Below are 27,263 nucleotides of genomic sequence, written 5' to 3'. Positions count from 1 at the left end.
ATTACAACTTGTAGAAAAACACAGCAAAGTCATGATAACAGAAATTACCAATTAAATGATTTAAATTACTGCATTTTAAAGATGTTTTCTTAAGGCTGTGGATGCTGATATTGTTCATAGATGTTCAGTATCTCTGTAAAACGTCTTATAATAGTATCCATCAATCGACCTGGTGGTTATAAACCAAGTATACTTCCGCTGCTCCACTCTGCTACACACTCCTGATGGGACCTGAGCTTAACACAGGCCAGTGCTTCGCCCATTAGGTGCTGGGGAGCCTATCTGCACAGGGCAGTGTTCAGTGGCAGTATCACTGAAACTGTAATCCTTTTAAGTGATGTTATCCATTATTGCCTACATTACAGACAAATAGCTTGGTTTATCAAACATAAGACTAAAGGGAAAAAGGCCAGTTTACATTTTCCAAAGCCTAAGAGGACACTTTTTAATGTATACTTTTGACAGCAGTAACTATCCAATATCACAGAAGAAAAAGGAAAACATCAAATGTTCTTATTCGAGAAGCTACAACCAGCAAATATTTGGCATTTTTGAAAAAAAAATTATATGAAGTACCATAATAACCTAACTAATCATTTCAGCTGTAGCTTGATCTGCCTTCATATTTATTGACTAATGTCACAATATCTTGTGTGAATTCATTTTATAGCTAATTCCTATCTATTATTACATACATGTATTCAAATATATTCAACCTTAGACTTTATACTTATCTGGATCTTTCTCATGTTAGGAATCATTTGAATAAGCCCTTAGGTTACATGTAATCACATTTTAAAGGAGACATGTCATGCTTTTCCGGTTATTACCCGTCCCCTTGTGTGTTATGAAGGTTTTTATGCATGTAAACGGTCTGCAGAGTCAAAAACCCTCAAAGTACACCCTGTAGCGAGTAAAACTTGAACACAGAAAAGACCTCCCCAAAACGCCTCGTTGGAGATTTCTCATGTACTTCCTGGACCTTGTGACGTCTGAACACCCAGTAGCCACGCCCAGAGCTATGACCAGGCTGATTGGTCCAAATGAACCAATCCACGGACTTCCTCACACACACACACACACACACACACACACACACACACACACACACACACACACACACACACACACACACACACACACACACACACACACACACACACACACACACACACACACACACACACACACACACACACACACACACACACACAGTGCAGGCAGCTCTGCTGATTTCTCCTCCCTGGCTGCAGGCTGATAACAGACAGTTGGGATTGCGGCGAAATTCTCTCTGCAGACCCATTCTCACAGCGTTTATCAACCTATAAACCTTTTTCTTGCTCAATATCAGGCCACACTTATTGTTTTTACTTCGGCTGTGAGTTTGTGTGTGCTCAGGATGAGTTTGGCTGTGTTTGGCTGTGTATCGGTAAACAAGGAAACCACACCTCCACGGAGCTCAGCGCGATTCACAACGTCCCGACCAATCAGAGCACACTGTGGTCACAGAGAGGGTGGGGGCTGGAGCTACTGGAGCTACAACGAGCCGTTAAAGGCAGAGAGTGAAATTCAGTGAATACACGTAGTTTACAGAGATGCTATGAGAATCCAATGTGAGTTTGGAAAATTGCACAATATAAATCTATTCTAGTAGACCTCAACAATGGAATTATGATCAGTGGAAATGGCCATGACATGTCTGTTTAAATCACCTGTTTCATCTCTGGTGTCAGATCATACTCTCCAAGATATCGTCACGTAACATAAACATGGGAAATGGTCTGTTCATATCTGATATGAGTTAAGACCGGCCCATTGCCATGCAGGGTCAGGGAGAAAAGAAAGTCTCTACAGTTACGTCATAGAGAGCGATGATACGGCTGTCATGCTTAGAATGTGTTGAATAGGAAGCACCATCAATATGTTCCATCTTTAAAAAACAAGTGCACTTCCCGCCCTATTTAAGATGAATATCAAAAAAGAATAGCTTTGCGTGAGAATTGATGGTGGCATACAATAGGAATGCATCTCCGTATTTGCTTGTATTAGTCATCTTCTGTTCTCCTTGTACTAGATCAGGGGTCTCAAACTCAAGGCACGGGGGCCAAATCCGGCCCGCGACTTCATTTTATGTGGCCCCGCAAGAGCTTGCAAAGAATATAATACGTTTATAATACGGTTACATGCCACTTTACAGAAGCATGTTTCCCATAAACTACATGTCCCTCAATGCATCTCGTTTTGTGACATGCGCACTGAAGAGACTTGCAATTATTTACCCTGGACTTCTGCTTTCAGACATAGTTAATTACTAAGTTATTATCCTATCCGATAATAATCAAATTCAGAGGCAATAATGTAATATAATACATTATTTTATATATATATATTATATATTTATATAGTTACAACCGGCCCTTTGAGTGCAACCTTTATGCGAATGTGGCCCGCGATGAAATTGAGTTTGACACCCCTGTACTAGATCCAATAAACCTTAAAACGTCAGTCTCCTGCAAGCGTCACTCATCTTATTACTATGCTCATTAATATTTTCTAAACATCGTGTACTGTACAGCGCAAGCAGATAACACTAACTGATATACCCTAAGGATAGAAAATACCATGTGCAGCCTGACAGATAGACTCAAGTCAACTTACTGTGCTGCTATCTCTGCCTGTAAATAACAAAGGTTCTTATGTCGCCCAGGGAGATTGTATCTGCTACATATTCATCTGTAAGCTCTCTGTGTCCACGTGTCTGCTGTCATTATCGACTGTATTTATCTACTGTATATGCCATGTATGTATGTCTCACACATGTCTACTGTTCATGACGTCATACGAGTTACAATGCATTTCCAACAACAAAAATAAAAGAGTGCTGTCTTTTGGTCCCACACAGACGCCGAGGACATACTGTGCAGCCAACACAGAGGATCTGGAGACTGTTATTGAACACATACAGAGGACGAATGAAGCTGCTCAAATCATGGCTGCTGGAGTATCTATGGGCGGGTAATAAAGCCACTCTATGAAATGCAATACCCACAAATCACCTGACTATTTACTGTAAAACTCACTCACATTTACTTGTTCAGTTAGTCAGGTCGTTGTATAACTCTCTCTCTCTGTGTCCTCCTTTAATATTAAACACTCCCAATGCTTATGGGGTTATAGAAGTGAAAATAGATGATATTGGTATTTCTTATTGCCATTTCTTTAATATTATCTTTCGATATCTGTGTTAGCCTCAACAATGTAGTGTCATTTAGGTGCTTTATTATGATCCCAGTCGTCATTGTAGCATGCCAAAAAATGTGCTTTTTTTACTGCACAGCCCTAATCCATTGAAGTGAAGGATTGGTAAAAAATGAAACATGTTCCAATACCGTTTTTCTTTTTTCTCCATCTGTCCCTACCTCTCGCCGTCTCTCCATTTTTTCAGGATGATGCTGGCCAACTATTTGGGGCGCAAAGGCCATAAGACCTGTCTGAAAGGGGTGGTGGTCTTCTCAGCAGGCTGGGATGTGTTTGAGTGCACTGCTTCACTGGAAAAACCCCTGGACCGCTTCCTCTTCAACTCTTACCTCACCAGCTGCCTACAAGCCTCTGTGGACAGGTCAGCCTGAGCAGGATTACTGCAGCCGCTAACTCGCTGCTAATGCTAAGGGTTAAATGTTTAGGGATATTGAAAAACCCCCATATTACTTATTTAGATATTGCACTTCAATTTTAGAGGCAAAAGTGCTGCTGTGTTTTTTTATTTGTTAGCTGATGAACAAAGCATTATAAAAAAAAAAGTCTGTGAACACTTACCAATTGTCATACCCTGAACACGTGTCCTAAAATGGGCATGATATAAATGCACAATAATGCCTTTTCTGGTATTACTTTGAAAGTGAGCTTGATTGTTGTGTCATAATGCAGTTTTAACCGTGTCAACATTTTTTAGGGACATTTTCAGCTGCAATTCATTTCACCTCACAGCAGTCGGTGACAGTTTTATTTTTAATCTTCTCTGCAGACACAGACCAGTGCTTGAAAAGTGTTACGACATCGATCATGTCATGAAGGTTGGATTATTTTTGGTAGAACTTTGTCACAAATGCTAGTCTAATTAAACAAAGTAGCCACATTTTAATGAACTTACCTGATCCCTACAGGCAAAGACCATCAGAGAGTTTGACGAGAGGTTCACCTCCATTATGTTTGGTTATTCCACCAATGATGACTACTACCTTGATGCCAGTCCCGTCCACAGGCTGAAATCTGTGAAGGTGCCAATGCTGTGTCTGAATGCTGCTGATGATGTCTTTTCACCGTCGCATGGTGAGTCCCAGCCCCCTCACCAGGTTTTCTGTACAAAACCTTGTTAGTATGGATTGAATGCATTAGAAAAGCTGATGTTACATATATATGAAAACACTGCACGTAAGGTCACCTATTATGCAAAATCCACTTTTTCATGTCTTTTATAAACAGTGTGCGAAAAAGTACACGTCCCACCGTCCGGGACGTGTTATTTACAATATCGGACAAGTAGATCTTTCAATTGACTTGTCCGGCGGACAAGTGACGTTTTTCGCCCGGATTTATTGTTATATTATTGATAGATTCAGTTTACAAAAGGCAGAACTCATTCGCAAATTGGACGTGTCCGCCATTGTTCGTTTAGAAATGTTAGTTTCGGTTCTGTTTGTCGATTCCGAGTAGGAACAAATAACAATTGTCCGTTCCCGGGATTGATAAGAGTTGTGAGGACAGGAGGCAAAGCCGAGCCCCGCGGACCGCAGCTCCCTCTCTCTGCTCCGGATCAGCTGATCGCTGCATGGTGCAGCTCAGCGTCTCTCTCTCTCTCTCTCTCTCTCTCTCTCTCTCTCTCTCTCTCTCTCTCTCTCTCTCTCTCTCTTTCTACACACAGCGGATTCACTGCCCGTTTAACAGCCTCATCTTTGTCAAACTTTCTTATGTTCTTTCTCTAACACGTAATGAAGGTTATTAGGACTTTTAGCTCCTTTGTTGTTAATATTGACCGCCATTTCCTTTATGAAGTGAAGCAGCCTCCCTGTGTCCTCGCGCTGTAATCATATCCCCGGACCCCCATACTCGGAGGAGCACAGGGATGTCAGTGTTGTTTATAAGGCAGGGTATAGAAATTATTGAAATTAAAATACTATCTATTTACTTTTACAAACAGTGAACAGCTGGGCAGCTGCAGCATGTGTATTGCAGGACATGTGTAAGCGTCTTTGAGTTTTAGAAAAGCGCTAGGCCTATAGGCTATAAATATAATGTATTATTATTATTATTATTAGGCCTATGTGTTGGACATGTGTGGTTGGACTCTGTCTCACAGGCAGGTTGCAGCATGTGTGTTGCAGGACATGTGTTGGACACACAGACTGTGTGGTTGGACTCTGTCTCACAGGCAGGTTGCAGTGTAACATCAGAGGAGACTGGGCCAATTGTACATTCTTAAACTGCACCACTTAGAACTAACAAAACAATGCAGAGATTATGTTTATATAATTGTATTCAATAACCGTAATAAATTAAACAGTATGAACTGATTTGTAAATAGGAATACAGATTTGACTTAATGTTTTCATAAATATATTTTTCTCCCAGTTTGTCATGGGACTTATTTTTACCCTCTCAAAGAACCGGAATCGAGAACCGAAAATAACTGGAATCGAAAAGCAGAACCGGAATCGTTAAAATCTAAACGATACCCAGCCCTATGTGTGATGCAGTAAAATCTTACCGCTCACTCACGTGAGCGGTGTCGTAAAAACCGTGGGAAAATGTGAAATACGATGGCGAAGAAGAAGATTCCAGTGGCCCCAATTTGTGTCCATTCTGGACAAGTGAAAATGTATTCGGACAAGTAAATTGCCAAACTCACTTGTCCATGGACAAGTACTCTCTAAAAACTTTTTCTCACACTGATAAATAAACATGTGTAAAGAGATTCTGAAAGTTTCAGAAAAAAATATTCGCTCACTATTTGTCCTAATCCAATTATATAAAAACCTGTCTGAAAATGAGCTGATCAGATTTTGGCCACTTTATGATGTCATAAGGTTTTTCTGGCTTGTGTAACCATTAGCCAATCACCAACCAAGGTACACCCCCCCACCTTATTACCTGAATCTCTTCCTAGAGCACCATGTGTTCTGTTTAACCAAATATCTCTCAGAGGGGCGTGGGGAGTGGCTCCTTATTTTCATCTAAAGTAACAGACAGAGAATCAGCACTTTTGAAACAGGGTTGAAACAGAGGGGATTGTGGGATGCTACAATGCATGATCTGTTTTGTATTTTGAGCCAAACACTTCAGAGACATGTTTTGTATCTCAGACATATAATATATTGATGAAAAACAGTATAATACGGGACCTTTAAATAATCGGTTTCCTTTGCAGCCATTCCAGTGGAGGCCGTGAAGCAGAATCCTAACCTGGCCCTGCTCATTACCTGTCACGGCGGCCATATTGGTTTCCTTGAGGGCCTGTGGCCTCGACGGAGCACTTACATGGACCGAGTCTTCAAGCAGTTTGCCAAGGCGGTCATTGAACAAGGCACCGGACTCCAAGACCTCTCCTGTTCAGAGAACTGAACAAAGTGTTCCTTTAGTTGTACTTCCTCTCTCGTATGTTAGTTTCCTTCCTTCCTTTCTTTACATTTTCAAAATGTTTGCCATCCATCTTTACTTGCTGCATTCCATTCTTTATAACTTCCATTTTTATTCCATTCTTCTTTTATCTAACATAATTCCTTAACCTTTTTTTAACCTCCATCCTTTATTTCCTCTCTATCCAGCCCTATTCTACTTATTTCCTTCCTTCCATGGACTTTATCTTTATCTTTGCCCTCCATCACTCCATCCTATTCTTCCTCCTGCCACAAGCAAAAAACGTGTGTTCTTATTTGAAAGGCACATCTAATTGGATGCAGCATATGTGTTGCACATTGCAAACATTAATTTATTTATTACGCACAGTTACAAGTAATTGTATGTAACGTTCTAGTGGTATACTTGTAAAAAGAACAAGCAAAGCTGTTAGTCACTGTAGAAAAGCAAAGTCTTTGTCCATCTCATTTAGTTACATTAGCTAGCTAACCAATTAAATGCGTTTACCTTGTGCAATCAATTTATTTGTAATATAACACAAGTACTGTACATGAAAATTCAATCATCTTTATTCATGAACCTTTAGTAATTGTGTCAGTAGGATTTTAGCCCTCAGGGATTTTATTTATTTACTCATACTCCCTGGGTCAATTTGTCTTGTCAATCATTCTCCTTTAATTTGTATTTCCCTTTAAAAAGAAGTAGAAGTTTATATTGATTTCTTATTTTAATAGTTTAATATCTTTGTAAATGTGCTTATTTTCTTTTTAGCAGAGAGTTAGTTAAGAAGATAGATGCCACTTCAAGCCTACAACTAGCATCTGATTAGCTTAGCATATAGACTTGAAGTAGGGGGAAACAGCTCGCCTGGCTCTATCTAATGCAACAAAACTACAATCACTGGCCCGCAGATTGTTTTATACCTTAGTAGAACTCAGGCTAGTAGTTTCCTACAACTTCCTGATTTCATGCTAAGTTAAGCTAAAGTTAGCTTACCGGCTGTCTCATGTTTAGCGTACATATGAGAAATATGTCAATCTTCAAATCAAACTCTCTGCAAGAAAGCATATCGGCGTATTGCCCAACATGTCGATTTTCTCTTCCTTTAACCTTCTGCATGCACTTTAATTTTCACATATTCTACCCTTACACACACCAAAAATAGTTGTGTAACATGGAAAATAATTCATTAATGACAAGGAATGTGAAATTGCACTATTTCTGTTGATATTACCATGCCTCTAACTCCTTAACGCAAGGCACTTCATTTCATTTGATATTTGAAAGTTTATCCCAAAGGCCGAACAGAGCAGTATATGAATTCCATGAGGTTTTCTTTGTGAAGATGTTGGTAGTTCTGTAAATGAGTCCGAGGGTACTAGAAGCAGTGATGAGAATAAACTAATGCACATTGGGAGACAGTGAGTATTGGCTGTCTGAAGTGGTGGATGTTCCTTTACAAGATGCATCGTTAATGGAACCTGGTTGTCAGTCGTTTATTGATTTAATTTTACCAACAATGATCAAGGGGCTGGTTACCGCGTATGAGTTGACATTGATGAAGCGATCAGATCTGACAGGCGGCCAGACTTTCAGTAATGCACTGCATGAGGGAATTTGACTTCCTGTTCCTGTGGAATTTTTGATGTCTTTGTTTTGCCAACTTTTTGTCCATTAAGTACAGTAGCATGTGTGTCATCATCATCATGTCCTTAACCTTAACATCACTTCTGTAGCACAAAGGACATGTTTGTTTTCATAGAATGCTGCATTTCATTTTGAACACTACATAAATAGAAGACGAAAAAAAAAACTAAAATTCTGTCTTACGTGTATGCAGCAATAAGATATTGAATTAAAAAATAGTCTCTATTGTATAATTGCAAGTATATGCACATTATCACAATGAGTGTAATATGCTGTATTTAACACATTATTAAACAGAGTATAGGTGCATTTGTCTGCTGTCTCAAGTGATTCTGCTTGTAATGTATTTTCTCAACAGAGTATATTGGATTGCCCGACTGCCCATGTACTGCAGGTTAGAATAATTGCCTGCCTTTTGTAAGCAGTTCTATTTCAACTCTCTGTCTGCCTACAAAAAGAGGGCTTTACACCTGTGACTCAATACTGATAATATCCAGTCAAAAGCTTAGTCACGTAAGGGTGTCGAGCTGACACTGGACGTCAGCCGCGGTCACAGACTCGTCCCCTGAAGTCAAGGCATTTGACAGTCTACCACTTGAGCTGGCTTACTGCATGAGCAGCGTGTCACTGCAGGGTCACACTCCCTCTCCTTGTTACATCACAGTGTAGGGCAGGGGTGGGGAACCTCCGGCCCCCGGGCCGTATATGGCCCGCGAGACCATTTGGTACGGCCCTCGAGGTAATTTATAAACAGATGAAAAAAGAAATCTAGATCTAAAAAAAATTAAACAAGCGAGTGCCTGTTTTTCCTGGCCAAGGTCAGGGTCCTTGAACACAACACAAGCCTAACGTGTCATCGCGTGGTGTGTGTCTCGTCTGACAGGGGTTTAGTACTGACGGAGAGCACCACAACGCCGCTCTGACACTTCATACATTGCAGTATCCATAAGGAGCCGTACACATGCCGCAGTTTTTGCGTGGCTGTGTCTTTAGTTGAAAGCCCAGTGGCGATCTGTTCATCTGTCATACTGATCATACAGTCAATAACTTTCTTGTTATTAGCATCTGGTTAGCTAGCTATGCTAATGAATATAAGAAGCTTCTACAACCAGTGAGGTAAAGGCACATCTTTATATGATCATAGCTATACAAATATAAGAGAATAAAGTAAACAGGTACAGAATACTATATGACAGTAAAAAAAAGTTGTTATTAATAAACAAGAATACAGTTTAAAAGGGGAGTGATTTGTAAAATATCCATATAGAAAAAGAGATCTGCTTATAGTTCTGTTTCATATGGGTGTTGAGAGATGTATAGATCTCCTAATGTTGCTCTCAAAGTGCACCAGATTGATGCTTTTAACTTCAACATTTAAGAACAAATGGTGAGATATCTGGATTAAGAGGTTGCTTTTTCTTTGCACAGCATGAAAGAAAGACCAAATGAATGGGCTGTGATTTGAGTGTTTTTAAGCAGAGGTCAATCTTTTGTACGGCCCTCGGAGGATATTGAAAAAATTGAAATGGCCCTTGAGAGGAAAAAGGTTCCCCACCCCTGGTGTAGGGCTTTTGCTCCCTGAATTGACTCACTCCACACTCACAGGCTTAGCTGCTGATAGGATATGCATAGCCGCAGTAGTGGATATGATCCACCAAAGGCAACTGTAATCCCCCGGCACTCCACTTACCTTCACCCCAACCCCCCAATAAACCCACAGACAGATGAGCTTTGGTTTTAGGAAGCCAGAGAGTAATTAGAGTAGACTGCCAAGAGGGATGAGTGATTTGCTGTTGGTTACCCACTATGAAAAGTGATATTATGTGGCAGCAATCCCCCTGTTATAAAAAGTCGTTGATATCTCAGCTGATGTACAAATGTGCATTGCATAATTATATAGTGACAGATCATTACACAAGCAATGTTCTAAATATTAACAGTTAAATAGAAGGATTTTTGGTTTGGTACAGTGATACTTTTAATCACATTAGTGTTTGAACGTCAATAATAATAGTTCCTGTATTGCCTAAGGACTTAATAATTGAAAAAACTATGTCAGAATTATCAAGGGACTTTTCTATCATTTTCTTTCAAAGTGTTTGTTTAAATAACAGCTAAAGGAATCGCACATGAAATTGAAATAGGAAACTGCAACACATGTAAAATTGCAGTATATTTGAACCAAAGGTCATTGCTTGGTCATGGTGTATTGTTGCAGTCATGAAAAAGTCAATTACCCTTTGCACTCTTTTGATGCATGGGAATTCTCCAGTTTCTCAAAATGAATCACATTGGGACATTTAAAATCCCTTGGGCTTCATGCACCACATCTTTATGCTTTTCTCAAAAGAGCAATAATGAGGCGCCAGATCAGCATGCCGGCAGCTCTGTCTTGCCCTCTCTTCCTTATCCTGTCTTGCCTGCAGCTGGCTGAAAATAGACCTGTATTATATCACACAGGGGTTGGAGGTTGATGGAAAGTGTGCTCTAATATTACTTTGCAGGACCTGAAATAGTCCCGTCCCTGGACCAGCAATGCCCCTGTGCCCTAACAGTCCTAGCCTCCATCATGAAGCCATTTTGTGATAACTATACACAAGTTATTGAGCCGTTTCCGCTCTACATCCTGAACTCCTCCCTTCGATGCAATGCACTTCCGTTTTGGCGGACTGGGTTTGTTTTGCTAGCTAGCTCCGTTGTGCCGACAAAGCACTGATATCGCAGAGACAAAGAGGATATAACAATTACAACATGAAGAAAAGTGGTTCGGGAACTACGTGTGCGGTAGTTGGTTGCAATCACTCGAGAAAGCACCTGAACGAGTGGTTAGATAGAGAGTGCTACGACCACAAACCAGCACCCAGCACCCAGCCATGTTGTTCATTAAATACAGATAAACACAACAAATACTGCATGCATTGTATTTTTTAATATGATATATGAATATTTTCATAGTGATGTAATTGTGTGGGCTGCTTTTATATTTTAATTTGTAATACCTGTGAGGATTAAACATGTGATCTTTCTTGTTGAAGCCATTTCTTTAGTTTCCTCTAAACAATTAATTCATTCAGTGTTATTTATGTACAGTATGAGCTTAATATGAATGATGAACTGTGTTAAAAGAAATTGTAGCACTCTAAGGAACATATGAAATGCAATAATGCAATAACAGTGCAATAATGAAATTAAATTACATCAAACTTTATTTTCACTCAAACAGTACAGGCACATATGATATATTGCACAGCATAAAGAGATCATGTAAATTGTGCATTATGTAAACAACAGACAACTGTTGGCTCCTGTGGGCATGACCTAAATAAGGCAGTTTATTTTGGTTTTATGCTGGGCCACGTCGTCATGTTATCCTCCCAGTTTTGCACTGAATTCGGGTGGGGGAGAGTAACGCCATCTCCAGTCAAAGAAGTAGAATCGTGTTCCCAAGCTAGCATCACTGTTAGCATCGAAATCGCTGTGTTTACACCAGTGCCCGTCTGACTGTTTACATCGGTTTACACCGACAGACGCTGTGCAAAAGACTTCCGGCGGAAATGAAGTGCATTTGTGTAGGGTTATGGCGCTACCCGTGTTTTGGCGCGTAAACTTGTCTATAGTCACAGTGCAAAGCTAAAGCAGTGCGAAGTTAAAACCGAAATTAGGAAAGTAGGCCTAGGTGACAAGGGAAAAAGCAGGGTCTTGGTGTTCACTCTTTAAAGCCTGTTAAGCCCCAAGGTCCCCGTCGGCGGGTACTTTTTTTTTTTTTCACAACACTGTGTCTCAGGGGATCTTAATAGTGTAGCGACCCTGATAGGATGCTGAGGGTGTCACTCAGGCATCCCCCGTCTCTCTGCCAATCACAGAGCTGCACAGTGATGCTGGTCTAGGTGCGATCCTGTGGTTGGGGGAGCAGACAGGGGAGGGCGGGGAAGTTGTGACGTAGACACTGTTATATATATATGGGTATGTGTGGGAGTTAGCGTCAGAGAGTGTGTGAGGTTGAATCCACAAGCTGTTCCTGAATCTGTGATTCTATGAAAAGAAGAGTTATTAAAGCCTAATAACTTGAAGCCGGTTTCCGACTCCATCTGTGAACGTTACAATATTTAAGAACCTATTAATGTGTTATACCAGGTTAACTGGAATAATCTCAGCTAACTGACGATACAAACCATTTTTACCAAAACAAAACACAAGTCTCATAAGAAGCATCTAAATGACCCCTGAGCGAAAAATGCTAACCTATTAATGCACCGATAATCACTCCTAGCTCCCTTATTACTGATCCTAGGTGCACATCCAACACATTGTTTATGATCGCAAGAAGACACAGAATCTAATGGTGCCCACCTCAACACTGAAAGATACAAGCTCGCGACGTTATCAACAAAAACGTACATCAAAACAAGTGGTGCTAGGTAGCCCACAACGCTAACATGGTTTACCTTCGTCTTTGTCTGGTCTAAACTGATCTTCAATGGCATTAAAACGATAAAAATGATGCTGTAGTTAATCCATAGGTTAATATCCAATGTGGCTGTGTCCCCTTTGAAATGTTCTGATAATCCGTTAGCAATAAAACAGCTTTTCAGTTGCTTTATATCAGAGCAGGGATATTTCTCCCCTCTGCTGAAAGCTAGCATGCGCAGAGACGCCACTTTTTTTTTTAACATGAGTGTGTGTGGGACGATTTCCCTTGGATTCTATTGGCTCTAACGGTCAGAAAGAGATGTCACATGTCAAAATCGAACAAGGGGGGCCAGAGATATGGAAAATCCACCCAAATGGCCCCAGAAGAGGTGTTTTTTGCTAAATCTGTCTAAAAAGGTCAAATATCACCTATTTTTGCATCAATCTTGATACAGGGTACTTATTATATGTTGTACTTTGGATCCCTAAAGCTTTTAGTCTACTAACCCATCATCCAAGGTGAGTTTTCACTATAAGTACAAAATATCTTTTGAACGTACACTATAATTTACAGTTTTTTACTATGTTCAATCTGAATTTTCTTTAAAATAAAAAACATCTATATTGATTCTGACTTTTCTACATCCAACTCAAAGGTTTATCTTTACTTCGAGAAAAAAATATTATTAATTTAACCCTTTTAGAAGGGAAGATATGGTCATTTGTTCTGGAAATGTCATTTTCGAGCCTGAGACCTGAAAAACAGGATGGGGTTCAACAGGTTTTAAGAGAATAAAAAGATTTAGGGTTAAATTGATAAGAGCATTTCAAATTTCATGCCAAATACAGGGCTGGATATTCAGTATGTTCTTATATTCACTTCAACAACATGCTTTAGAAGTGAATTAATGCACTTGCATCTTACTAGATCATTCAGCAGTATTGGGAACCTTAACTAAGTCCACTAAGGTAAAATAAAAATCATGCGGCTGCACAGCTTGAGTTTTTGCAAGGTGAAACCATATAAAAAAAGAGACACATGATTTTAGAAGCCATTTTATTACATTCATACATTTTCAACAACAATAGCCTTAAATGTCATATGTTCACAGCCCCCAACCACAATGATAAACATGAGGTAGATCACCCGGACACCAAGGCTAACACTGGGCTGCACATGGTTTTCAAACACATTTCAGTGAAGATTGTGTGAGCAAGTTGCATATTAGGTGTTAAATTATTCAAAAGAAAGACACATTCTACGGACCATTGGAGTTTAACTTAAAATGTTGATCACCAGTCTTATATTTGGACTAATTTGGGGGCGTGCAATTAACAGTGGGAAATATATTTTTTCAGCTGGCAACTAGTGCAAGTTTACATTTCCTTCCCCCATTGACATTCAATAGATCTAAGAATCATTCTTTGGCTCTTGTGCAAAGCCTTCACGGATGGTTTTGAAGAGGACAAACTCCCTAATTTTAAGCGAGCTAAGCATGCAATCAAATATTACACTTCAATATGATTATCAGTCCAAAATGCTTGTCAAATAAATAAGAATCCCTCATGGACCTGATTTTCATTTTCAATAAAAATCCAACACAAGAACAGGACGGGATACAGACATATGGTTAAGGACACATCTAGGTAGATTCTTTTTGCCATTGCAACATCAAATAAAATGCAGAAAGACGTCATGACTGAAACAGACTGGCAGAAGTTACACAAGACTAAAAAAACATCAGTAACCCTCAGTGGTTTGGGGAATGATATAATATATTAATAATGTAAACAAAGCTTTAAACAGTACAGTACGAAATGCAATTATTTCATTTTGCTTCAATCAGACAAACAACACTTCTTCGCCTCACAGTTAAATGGTTTCTTCATTCTTATTGGTCCAAAAAAATAATGACTTAAGCTGTGACTGTATGAAACGTCACCTAAGGCACATTCTTTGGACAACCCTGCACATAAACATACAAAAACATTCTTCTTTCAAGTATATGAAATGATCTGGTCAGCTGCTTTCGACAGTTTGAAACCCTTTCCTTGATTTTCCTCTGATATGGGGACAAAAGGTTGGCAGATTGTGAGTGTGGATGGTAGCCATTACCATCTACTTACAATAAACCTCAGAACATTGTAACAGGAAGTGAAATCCCAGGCACAGTCAGTAGCAGGATATTTGGCAGTGAAGAGGCTTGTTTATTATATGGCATTTACTGACTTTATGTGATTATGCTAAAATACCCAGTATTCAAGTCAGTAGATGCGTAACCAAAACATATGTAATGTAAAACATACCAGTAAACTAATCCCACTTCCATGATGCTCAGCCTGATTGGCATAAAATATTAACAGATACGTTGTAAAAGCAAAACAACACAGATAAGTCTGTTCTAGACAACACACCTGCTTCAAAGCTGTGTAGTTAAGCCAACACACAACTATTTCTTAAAAGGACACAACTTGTACTTTTCTCTAGTTGTAGTCAAAGTCTTTGGATAAATGAATGTGTCAGTCATTTACAGACTAAACCACACTCATATAGCTCCCCGTCAGAAGGATTATCAGTGCCACATAAATATCTTTTGAGGCACAAGAAAAAAGGAGTCCCCATTTTCATTTGTGTTATGATTCAAATAGGCTACAGGCCATTCTCTGTGTTGATATTTATTTAATGTAGTGTGTTGACTTGTCAATGAGCTTTGTTTGAGAGGCAGGGCAGGCGAGGAGGGACAAGAAAAGCGAGGGGAAAAGGCAAGGTAAAGCTGAGATGTCTTTCGTGCCAACATAAATTAATGCCAACAATACACGGTGAGAACAGCTTCAGCGACCTCCCTTTGATCTCCCTTTAAAACCCTGAGATAAACAGTGTACCCAGAAAAGGACATACAGCTGGCAAAGTACATATATGTATGTACAGATACATTCTTCAAATAGTCACATCATTGATCTGGGATCGTCCATTTATGCAAACCTCAAAACAAATAAAGTTCAGTTTCAGCTGGGCTTTTTCCACATCAGTCTTTTCTTTTGTAGAACACAAGCTCGAGTGGAGACCAACCCAGCGCCAAGCAAAAGTTAAAACAAGCACCGACCCTGTTCAGAGCCAGGCGTAGTGCACATGTGTCCACCTGTGGGGCACTTTGGATCTTGGGCTCCAGCTTTTCCCCTCTGCCCTTCCATTGGAAAGGCAAGAATTACGATCGCTGGCTCGTTTGGGATAAAGTATTTCCTCCTTTTTTATAATGTTTCTACAGCCGAGCAGTGGATCCATGTGTCAGGTTCAAACATGGCGGCCAGTCAGAAAGTAGAGGGGCCGGTCCTCACTGCAGTTGGCGGTCTGAAACTCGTCCCGCAGGCGGAACTGCCACTCGTCCTCCAGCTCCAGTCGGACGATGGTCTGACGCAGGGAGCTCCGGTCTTGGCAGATCACGCAGAGAGTGGCGCCTGCGGACATGAACAAGACTTAAACAAAATGTTCCCAGAGTGTAAAAGCCCTGTTATAAACCCTTATACACTTGCTTGCTGCTTATTTTATCTACCCAGGCTTGTGATATATTTATTAATCTATTTGCACCCGCACTGCGAGGGGACCAAAGTTCCCATCAGCAAAAACACGTGGGTTTGCTATCCTGGCTCCAAAATGGTGGAATGAGCTCCCCATTGACATCAGGACAGCAGAAAGCTTACACATCTTCCGGCGCAGACTGAAAACTCATCTCTTTCGACTCCACTTCGGGAAATAAAATGAAAAAACCACTTATATACTAACTAAGCACTTATACACTAACAAAGGACTGGCTTATCTAAAGCCAGTTGAGTAGCACTTGAAATGTTTGGCTCTATGAAACCTGATATACTTATATGATTCTGTTTTATTCAAGTTTGTATCTTCTTGGTCGAATGTACTTATTGTAAGTCGCTTTGGATACAAGCGTCAGCTAAATGCAATGTAATGTATTGTCATGCTAATATGCATTAACTTATGAGTACAAAAAGACAACAATCACAGAAAGACACATGGAAAAATATATATATACCTAGGCATGCTCAAGACAGTTTTCTCAAATACTATATGTTATTGATGATTTACAATATTATCCAGGCAAAAATAAAAACATGATTTAAACTCTTGAAATGGACCAAAGTTTTGTTAGCACATTTTTTTTTTATAGATAGGACCCCTTATTTTCAATAAAGTATATTCTAAATAAAAAACGTATTTCTCCCATTATAATTCCTTAATTTTTAAATCAGGTTATTGTGAGGGTTGTTTTTCTCACATGACAGAACAAAAACCAGTGTGGTGTCAGAGTCAAAATCTACAGAGGCAGGGGCCAAACTACTGATGTGTCACCTTTGAGGAAGCGGAATTTCTTGAGGAGTCCAGAAACGACGAAGGAGTCACAGAGGTAAAGCAGCAGGCCGCTGAACAGCACGCCCTGATGGCTCAGGTTGGTGGAGTGTGGACGAGAGTTGATGTAGCACACAGAAATCTGGGACAAAAGATATAACCATAAACAATTGATTATTTCGACTAAATCAAACTAAAGGTAACATCAAGTGACATTTCTTAGCACACAATTCATTAAAATATCCCTATGAAACCTATATAATGAGCAATTGGAGCTAGTGTATAGGTTGAAATGTGTGGAACATGATTTATTTCCATAACAGGAGAAAATGCAAACGCAGGAAATGTGCAGAGAAAGTCACCTTACGTGCAGAAACGCACATCAAAACTCTGCACTGCTAGCATTCAGTGTTTGCACATGTGCGTTGATGCAGGTCAGAATGTTCTTAGCAAAACAGATGGTAAAATAATGCAATGCGTTTCTCTGTGGTTTAGGATAATTATACAAACTTCAGGCTTAGAAAACCTTTTAAACTCAGTCAGCATGTTTTCTCAGCAAAAGCTTTAGAAATTCTCCTGAAACAGTAGTCAAATATGTACAAAGCTTTTTACAATAGTTTGGTCTTCCTATAGGGCAGGGGTGGGGAACCTTTTTCCTCTCAAGGGCCATTTCAATTTTTTCAACATCCTCCGAGGGCCGTACAAATGATTGAACTCTGCTTAAAAATACTAAAATGACAGCCCATTCATTTGGCCTTTCTATCATGCTGTGCAAAGAAAAAGCAACCTCTTAATCCAGATATCTTACCATGACTTTCCTATCCATGTGGACATGATTTAAGTGTGGGGGGGGGGGGACCTAACCTCCTCTAGGAGGGTCTGAGGGGCATGCTCCCCCAGGAAGATTTTTTTTAAATGTTGAAGTTAAAAGCGTTAATCTGGTGCACTTTGAGAGCAACATTAGGAGATCTATGGATGCATCTCTCAACACCCATATGAAACAGAACTGTAAGCAGATTTATTTTTCTTTATGGATATTTCACAAATCACTCCCCTTTCAAACTGTATTCTTGATTATTAATAACAACTTTTTTTACTGTCATATAGTATTTTATACCTGTTTACTTTATTCTCTTATTTTTTTATTGCTATAATGATCATATAAAGATGTGCCTTTACCTCACTGGTTGTAGAAAAAGCTTCTTATATTCGTTAGCATAGCTAGCTAACCAGATGCTAATAACAACAAAGTTATTGACTGTATGATCAGTATGACAGATGAGCAGATCGCCACTGCACTCTACACCCCTGCCAGACGAGACATATACCACGTGATGACACGTTAGGCTCGTGTTGTGTTCAAGGACCCTGACCTTTGTCAGGAAAAACAGGTACTCGCTTGTTTAATTTTTTTGCGGTCTAGATTTATTTAATGTTTTTCTTTTTTGCGTGTGTTTATAAATGACCTCGAGGGCCATACCAAATGGTCTCGCGGCCCGTATACGGCCCGGGGGCTGGAAGTTCCCCACCCCTGCTATAAGGTTAAGTTGAAAGGACAATGCTAATATTCTTCCTGCTTCAGTTAAACCTCCTGGGAGCTCTCACCTCCGGGCTGATGTTGAGGTAGCTGTCGATCGACAGAACTGGGTTGGTTCTGTTCTGAACGGCCTTTGGAAACAGTCTGTGGCTGCAGCTTTGCAGGAACTTTTCAAGCAGGAACTGGGCCGGGGCGTCCAGGAGGGTCTGCTCGCTGTCTGGGGCGCAGACATACTGCGACGGGCTGATGGAGGTGGGGTTCTCTATTTCCTGGGGACAAAAAGAAGCACTTTTAGATGGTGTTTCAAACTAATAGGTTCCCTGGAAACCCAATTATAAATGGGCATAGGACACCTACTGTTGGAAAAATATCAATTGTAACCGGCTTGAGCTGCAATATCAGGATACATGTATTTATTATGCTGGCAAGAATGGAAGTAGTCATGACATACAGAGCATTTGGGACAACTCGTTCCCAGAACAGTGTCCTTCACATGCTTATATGAAGAGAGTCACAAGATGCATGAATACCAGTTCAAAGCAGTATACAATGTTTTGTTTAGATCAGCTAAGGCCCACATCAGAATTGATCATGCTTGTCATATGTCTATCTCCATAGAGGTTGAATCATCATGTTAATCGTTGTCACATAGCTATCATATGCCGAAAACACCTACCATGAGTTTCGGTTTGACCAGGAAGTCTTTGTTCCCCCCAACTGGAATGTGTTTCTTCATGAGGCTGAAGTAGTTGAAGCGACACAGCAGCAGCCCACTGCTGTTCACTCTTAGATTAAAGTCCACCTCCTCACAGCTATACCTGCACATGGACAAAACAGCAACACTAGGGGATTATGACACTGCAGAAATCACTAAATGTGTAACAGATAAACACAGTTTTCTATTAACTTACCGATTAAGGTCATATTGAACATTCTGCGTCAGGTCCACGTTTAGCATGATGCAGTCGTGGAGGTGACAGCGGCTGAAGGGTTGGCTAGGGGACCTGCGAGCTAGGCTGCTGCTCCACCTGCGAGTCCCGCACATCGCATACAGGGAGATCTTCGGTGTGGTTTCCATATGCTGCAGCACCCTCTTTAGAGACACGTTGGTTCCCTCTGTTGTCTCACTGGGAGAGAAAAAGCAGGACAGGGCACACGTTTAATATGTTTTTCTTTTATGTTTTTCTTTTTGAGTACACAGTTTAAAAATCACATACCATCTCCATACTTTCCTATAACAAGACTCAGTAAATATTAGCATATGCACATTCCTGGTAAACCTTGAAGTGAAATATTGTCAATGTGAACAACTATATTTGTTAAAAACTCAGCAGCTCCTGTCTCTGCGAGTGTTACAAATCAGAAACAATAACTACCTGCTGTCTGCCGGCTTGTGTGTGTTCCACAGCACGCAGGAGTCGTCCATCATGACGATGAAAGGCCATACATCTTGCCTCTTGACGCCTTGCTCCTCGAGTCGGTTTCTCTCCAGCTCCAGGTTATGATACGACAGCTCTTTGATCATGAAGCGCGCAGCACCTTGAACCGACAGGAGCACGTGTGTCAATGTTTCCATTTATACTTTCACAAAACTGTCAAACTGTCAAAGCACTGCCACAGTGCCCTTCAACTGAAACACAGTGCTACATGAGGTCATCATTTAAAAGCTGAACACTACATTGGAATGGTGTGTATCCTTTATACATTTGTCTTACAATTCATTATGATCTTTGTACAGCACAAGGTCTATAGGGTTTAAACTAAAGATGTCCCGATCCGATCACGTGATCGGGGATCGGAGCCGATCACGTGATTTTCAAAAGATCGGAATCGGGAGAAAAAAATCGGGGATCGGGATTTTTTTTTTTTTTTTTTTTAATAAATACTTTTTTTTTTTTTGTATTCAATGTTACAAAACGACCATGTTCAAGTCTTAAAGTCATCCTGAGGCCTTAGTTTTGGTTTCAAATTACAGAACATCATGTATGTGTTGCTTCTCTGGGGCTTGTTTTCATAGACCTGGTTGCTTATTTCTCTCAAATCTGGCAACAGGGTGGGCAGGGCGCAGTGTCTAATTGTAGCAGTAAGCTAACGAGTACTGATAAGCTTTATTTTTGTTTTGATCCAATGCTGCACAACTGAACTTATCCAATGCTGCTGTGAAAAAAAGAAGCTATATCCATATTGGATAGAATATCCAATTTAAATAAAAAAAATAACCTTAAGGGACAACTTGAATGCTTTTTTTCTTTTTTTCCTCTTAATGCATTGCATAAAGATCGGATCGGGAAAAATCGGTATCGGCAAATTGTCAAAATCAAATGATCGGAATCGGATCGGAAGCAAAAAAAGGTGATCGGGACATCCCTAGTTTAAACCTTAAACAGAAATGTTGGAAGGCAGCCACGTTGATACTCAGTGTCACAGAGAGACAAATGGGTCAAAGGGTGACTCCTGTTGGCCTTGCACCTGATTGGCTAACTTACAAATCAGACTTTACAGTAGTTCTGCAGATGCGTTTAACACAGGATGGTCTCACTGCTACTGATAACAACAATTAACCTTTTACCTACTTTAAAACAAACATGACAGCTTACAGTAGTAAAACCCCTCATTATCAGCAAGAGATCAATTACGAGATGACGTTGAGTTAAAGGTCCAGTGGGGAGTTTTTATCCACTAGTACTGCTAAAAAGCAATGTTTTTGAGTGGGTCCCTGTTTGGTTTGTATCACACACACACACACACACACACACACACACACACACACACACACACACACACACACACACACACACACACACACACACACACACACACACACACACACACACACACACACACACACACACACACACACACACACACACACACACACACACACACACACACACACACACACACACACACACACACACACACACACACACAAGGATGTACGTTCTCATGCTATTTGGGGAGAGACACTGAATGTAAACACAACATAACATTTTTTTTTGTTTACAGAAAATCTTTATAGATCAGTAAAACATTTGGGGGGGGGGGGGAGTTCAGATATTGGGTTATTAGGGGTGCACATACGTAGGTACGCATACGCGGCAAAAATCTGAAATGCGTACCGTCACTTGTGTCACAAAGCGCATTTGCGTATCGACGTACTTGTGAAACTTTTCCAGGAGGCGGTTAGATCACCGGATCGGTTTCCGTGTGCGCAGACAGGGCTGCTGTTAACGTCGGTCTGTACAGCAGCACTGCGCTAAAACAGCTGATCACAACGTTCACACGCTCTGTGGTCCCGAAGCTCTGCACTCCACTACCCCCCCGCTGACATTCGCGATACAGAGGGCTTCATGGGAACTTTGAGGGGAGCCAGAAGTTGGAGTACCAAACACTGACTCCAGGTACTCATCTGAGTACCTCACTGAGAAAGTTGTGTGCACCCCTGGTTATAGTGATTCTATTCCACAGATTCTTTGAATACTCAATTCTGATTGGTCATTTAAGGTATGCTACAGTCTGTTATTTCTTTATTATGATAGAACCTTGTGGACCAATTCATTCCAAATCAATAGTTAGTGTCAAATGATTGATTTCCTTAGTAAGCAGGATGAGCGGGTGATTATCGTAAAGTCTTCAGGGTGATTCATTATACTTGCATCATCCTGTCAAGGTTAATTTAACAATAAAGACCCTCTTAGTGTACAATATGACTTACATAGCATATTTCAAATGATGCTGATGAGATTTTTGAGAAACAGTTTAGTTAAGCCAGAAGTCTGCTCACCAACTCCCGCACCGTTGAACATAGCGGGCAGGACGAGAAGGATGTGGTTGGGCCAGTACTTCCTGTAGTGGGGCATCTCAAACTGCTTGACCACCAGAATGTGAAGATGAGCGGCGCCCTCCATGGTGTGGTAAATGTTGAGAAGGCCGTGCTCTTGGCGTCCTGTACTCGGGGTGAAGATTGGACTCTTTAACAGATCTGGGTCCTAGAGACGGAAGCCAAGGAAAGAAAGAAAGAGTTACAACAAAGAATAAAGTTGTGATGCGAAACATTTAAACTAACTTGTGATGCTTTTGAGTTTAAGCAGAAAAGGATGCCTGTACTCTCCTGTCATGTTTCTACACTCAAACACAATTGCTCCCACGTGTGTTAAGTTTACCTTGGTGGAGACCAGAGGCAGGCGCATGCTCTCCAAGTGGCTGCCCTGCTGACTGAATACAAAGTGCTGCTCTTTGGCTTTGGGAATGACAAACTGGAGCTGGACCTCCTCCCCCAGCATGGACGAGCAGAAGGTGAAAGCATGGAAGGTGCACTCCAACAGCTACAACACACAGAAGTACACACAGATGCATTATTAACACAAAAATATCACCATTAAGCAAGACTTCTTAGGTTGAAAAAAGCTCTCAAGCCTTCAAGCGTCAAAGTATTTTGACAGGTTTGGGATTTCTGTACGTGCATTGTGTTTCAGATGTTGGATGTAGAAACTCACCTGTGTGGCGGGGGCTGCCTCACAGTAGCTGTGACACTGTTCACAGTGGTGAAAGGCATTGTGGGCGGCGAACCTGCTCAGGCGTATGGACTTGGTCTCTCGTTTGACTGGTGTTTGGCTTTCGTCTTCTTGCTTAAAATCTGCAAAAATCCAACATGTTCACACGCTTAGTTTTAGATAAGCTTGTTTGAGCTGATAGTAAAGTAACATCCATGTAGTATTTAAAGTGCAAGGCTAGTTCAGAGACGCCCTCTGCTGTGAGCTAGCATATTTCTGCTGACCTTTAAAGCCCTTTGGCATCTTGTCAGTGTAAACAGAGCTGGCCTTCTTGAACTTAGGGTCCCGGGGGTAGGGGTCAAAGGGCAGCTTTCTCACATCCTCAATGTCAGGCAGCTGGGTATTTACGAGAGTTGTAACCTCTAATGTTTCTAGAGATGGAAAAGAACACAAACAGAAAGAACAAAACAAAGGTCACCACAATGCACATCTGAAGTTGCTTTCCTCATTCTGTCAGTGAGTTCCCAATGATCTTTACCTTCTTCTAACTCCTCTTCCTCATCATACACATCCACCTCCAACAATCTGATGAGCATCCGAAACAGGATACGAAGAAACTGCAGATAGGCACCAGTTTTTCCCACCTAAAAAAGGACAAAACAAACATTCCTGTTATGTCAAAATGGCATTTAAATCCAGAAGCACAGTTAAACTGACATAAATACTAGCTGTGCTTCTATGCACCTACATGCTTCTGTTTTATTACCTGTGGGGGTCCGCTGAGCAGCAGGCGCCGTGGATGTGGCACAGATGGAGCCTCGTAATCGGCGTGATGTTGCCTGGCGATGGTCCACTGGCGGTAGTAGGCGCTCTGCTCCGCCCCCTGCAGGTTGTGAGTGATAAGCGGCCTCAGAGGGCTGCTCCACCCCATATCGGCATGAGGCAGCAGGGAGAAGGAGCTCAGCTGACTCCCCGACTCCCCCGCTAGAAGATTATACGCCGCCCGCGACATGATGACTGTCCGCGCCGACACCCGAGCGGGTTTAGGCCCTCGACCGCACTGCGTGGACTGGCTCGGCCTCTGGGTGGAGGATGAGGATGGAGAGGACGAGGCAGAGCTGGAGTAGAGAGAGGGAGGGGCTTTGGAGGCTTTGGAGGGGTTGGAGGAGAACTGGCTCCCCAGGGAATCACACTCCTGCTTGAAGGCTTGTGTTGCCGTGCCGATGTCCGATGTGATGCTGCTTTCAGGTGGGCAGGTGGAGGTGGAGGGCTTCTGGAAAAGGTCTGCGACATCCGATGAACTGACTCCGTTTTCTGCCAAAGAGCCTGAGTGAACAAAAGAGTGTTGTTGAATGTGAAATTCTTGCTTTTGGTTGTTTGCATATTTATTTGTAGAAGTATGTCAGTGAGTTCAGGGACTCACCAGAGGTTCTGGTCGCAGCGCTGCCGTTGCTCTGAGGCCTTTCCAGCTCATCTCCGTCATTCAGGCTGGTGGTGGCCTTCTCTGTGTCGGACTCCCGAGGGGCCATGGCTTTCTTTGGCTCCTGGACCACCCCACTGGACACATAGGTGCAGGCCAGACCCACCTCCTGCTCCAGGGCGGTACGGGTCAGGTAGCTGGAGTCTATCAGGCGCAGGTCGCTGTATTTCAGAGACCTGGTGGAGAAAAAGGGTTGTGGTTAAGAAAAGCTAATACATGTATGGATTATTTTTTATATTGATTGAATATGTCTATGTTCCCTCCCACATAACATACTTTTTGATTATTCATTAAAAGTCTAAATGTATTTATTTTAAAACAGTTTACAATCAGATTACCCAAATTACATTGAACATCGGATTACATCACTAAATTAAAATGCTGTAAATCTCAGATGGTTTAATTATTCCTATCAAACACAGATACAGAACCCAAGACCAGCACACTGGGTGCAGGACAAAACGTAACTGGAGCTCTCTTGTAGAGAAGACAGCCTAGACTGTGTGCCTGCAGACGTGTAATATAAAACTCAGAGTGTAAACTCTAGGCAGCGGCAAATGGGGAGAAATTATAGATGAGCTAAAAGGAAATGTACTGTACTCCCCATGACTGACTATCAGGTGTTGGGGTATCTTGACTTATGAGCTTACCTGGGGAATGTTTCTCCAAGAGGGTCCTTCCCCGTCAGTATGACGATGCAGGGCAGACCCTCCAGATCCTCATAAGTGTGCGGTACCCAGTCTTCATTTTCACAGCCTCTCCATGCCTAAAGCATAGCACAAATATTACATAATGATTACTGTTTGTTATGTAATTCATTTAAAAATAGAGCAATAATGCATATTGGATTGGCACTGGACTTAGATATATATATATATATATATATATATATATATATATATATATATATATATATATATATATATATATATATATATAATAGGATTTGTAAGGAAGGGGATTTAATTTACAGCAGAAATTATGTTATAGTTAGGTCACATATTTAGTGAAATTGTAATGTGTCAAACTGTTACAACGAATAAAGTCCAACAACATCCACTGGCTGAGTTTCAGTGGAGATTTCTGTTGGTTTACGTAAATGAGGATTCACAATAATCCCAAAGTTCTAAGAAGAGAAAGAGATAAGTGAATTCTTGGAATTAAGTACATTCTGGAATAATCACTGCAGGCCTTTATGCGAAACCCAATTTCATTCAATTCTCATTTAAAGACAAACATTGATCAACTTTGGGGTTTTACTCATGGATCTGATATCGTCAGCACATCTTGCTTGCATAAAGCACAGTAACGTTATATGAATATTAGAACTTTTTGGTAGAAATGTGACTGTGCTTGCATGGCATTCTCACCCTGAGGCGGTTGGTGAACATTTTGTGGAGGTTAAGCTCAGAGGCGGGGCTTCCCAGCAGCACGGCGAAGCACAGCTGCAGCCCCAGTTTGTCCCTCACATCCTCCAGTCGTTCCCGGGCCAGCATGGCCAGCTGCAGGGAGGGGACTCGAACCAGCAGCATGTGGCCCCGGCCCGGGGAGCCCTCTCTGCTCGGGGCGTTGATCAGGTCCTCCACCATGGCCAGGGTCTCTGGGGTTATGTGGTCTCTCAGCGAGGGTGAAGAGGTCAGAGCCATCATGGCCTCAGTGTACTGCTGAATCAGCAGGTAGCTGCGGATCACCATGCTGTGCAGGTGCGGATGTCTGTGGCACACATAAGGGAGATCATTAGGGTGAGCTTTAAAGCTGATTATATTTTATCAAAACAAGCACAATTTAGAGGTCTGTGTTTAATTGACCTACTCACTGCCAGTAAATGACAGTGGTCGAATGAAAGTAAGTGCATTTACTCAAGAACTGTACGTAAGTCGTTTTTTTCATTGCACTTTATTCTTCTACTTCATTAGGGGGGTAAATATGATATATGTATATATCAGTGATGTGCAGTTAGATAAGTGGATGGGAAGGCACTTAAATACATGTGGACAAACTTGAATTGGCTTCTTTATTGCCCATAGATAACAAGTTTTTTTTGTTTGAAAAAATAAATTGTATCTACAAAATAATGTATTGTTACGTCTTCCCACACTTACTCAAATCTATTGAGGTAGGTGTTTTTCTTTACATTCCAATGTATTTTATTTGGAATACTTTGAGTACATCATCCTGATATACTCACATATGTTTATTTAAGTCAGATTTGCAATGCACTACTTTTATTTGTAACATAGTATATTACTTCTTTCACTGAAGTAAATTATATAAATACCTCCCTGTACCACTGCTGAATGCCATTTCAAAACGACAAAAAAACCCACATCTGTTAAAGTTGATATTACATCACACAATAGTAACGGATGACAGCTCACTGACCTCTCCAGCAGTGTGTGGACCATCTTCTCAAATGCATCATCACAGCGCAGGATGGGGCTGGCCACGCCCCACTGCAGGGAGCTGCTGTAGTCCCTCAGGCCGAAGTACAGCAACTCATAGGGAGACTGCTCCCCCTGCTGGAAGAACACCATAGAATTATAAGCACATGGTATACTTTCAATTATTTTTATCCAATCACTTCACTGCACCAAATCCCGAGTTGATGAGCAGAACGTGTTAACTTAGCATGATGCTGGAACTGAGAAATTAAATAAATATCAGGTTCATTTTTGGCTGATGCCCCCTCAAAACGTGGCA

The 27,263-nt window shown here is 41.1% G+C and overlaps 2 protein-coding genes across 4 annotated transcripts in view; one reads left to right on the top strand and one right to left on the bottom strand.

Moving 5' to 3' along the window:
- abhd3 (abhydrolase domain containing 3, phospholipase) overlaps nucleotides 1–8,589 on the top strand; it is a 14,226-nt gene extending 5,637 nt beyond the window's left edge. The window contains exons 5-9 of the mRNA XM_079648336.1: nucleotides 2,903–3,015; nucleotides 3,446–3,619; nucleotides 4,025–4,073; nucleotides 4,164–4,329; nucleotides 6,425–8,589. Of these exons, the coding sequence (XP_079504462.1) occupies nucleotides 2,903–3,015; nucleotides 3,446–3,619; nucleotides 4,025–4,073; nucleotides 4,164–4,329; nucleotides 6,425–6,618 (696 nt within the window). The 3' untranslated portion in view covers nucleotides 6,619–8,589. The remainder of the gene's footprint in view (nucleotides 1–2,902; nucleotides 3,016–3,445; nucleotides 3,620–4,024; nucleotides 4,074–4,163; nucleotides 4,330–6,424) is intronic.
- A 5,141-nt stretch (nucleotides 8,590–13,730) lies between these two features.
- The window catches only part of greb1l (GREB1 like retinoic acid receptor coactivator), a 48,812-nt gene continuing 35,279 nt past the window's right edge, over nucleotides 13,731–27,263 (bottom strand). For all 3 annotated transcript variants that reach the window (XM_079651869.1, XM_079651870.1, XM_079651871.1), the window contains exons 19-34: nucleotides 26,946–27,082; nucleotides 25,934–26,276; nucleotides 25,214–25,329; nucleotides 24,507–24,739; nucleotides 23,850–24,409; nucleotides 23,622–23,727; nucleotides 23,368–23,514; nucleotides 23,087–23,226; nucleotides 22,754–22,915; nucleotides 22,375–22,579; nucleotides 19,967–20,129; nucleotides 19,502–19,717; nucleotides 19,267–19,408; nucleotides 18,659–18,859; nucleotides 17,057–17,195; nucleotides 13,731–16,146 (exon numbers count right to left, since the gene is read on the bottom strand). In XM_079651869.1, coding sequence (XP_079507995.1) covers nucleotides 15,983–16,146; nucleotides 17,057–17,195; nucleotides 18,659–18,859; nucleotides 19,267–19,408; nucleotides 19,502–19,717; nucleotides 19,967–20,129; nucleotides 22,375–22,579; nucleotides 22,754–22,915; nucleotides 23,087–23,226; nucleotides 23,368–23,514; nucleotides 23,622–23,727; nucleotides 23,850–24,409; nucleotides 24,507–24,739; nucleotides 25,214–25,329; nucleotides 25,934–26,276; nucleotides 26,946–27,082 — 3,174 coding nt within the window. In that variant the 3' untranslated portion in view covers nucleotides 13,731–15,982. The remainder of the gene's footprint in view (nucleotides 16,147–17,056; nucleotides 17,196–18,658; nucleotides 18,860–19,266; nucleotides 19,409–19,501; nucleotides 19,718–19,966; nucleotides 20,130–22,374; nucleotides 22,580–22,753; nucleotides 22,916–23,086; nucleotides 23,227–23,367; nucleotides 23,515–23,621; nucleotides 23,728–23,849; nucleotides 24,410–24,506; nucleotides 24,740–25,213; nucleotides 25,330–25,933; nucleotides 26,277–26,945; nucleotides 27,083–27,263) is intronic.

The sequence above is a fragment of the Notothenia rossii genome (assembly GCF_949606895.1).
Source record: "Notothenia rossii genome assembly, chromosome: 9".
Taxonomy (NCBI): Eukaryota; Metazoa; Chordata; class Actinopteri; order Perciformes; family Nototheniidae; genus Notothenia; species Notothenia rossii.
Note: the sequence above shows the minus strand (reverse complement) of the source record. Positions and strands in the feature narration are given on the sequence as shown.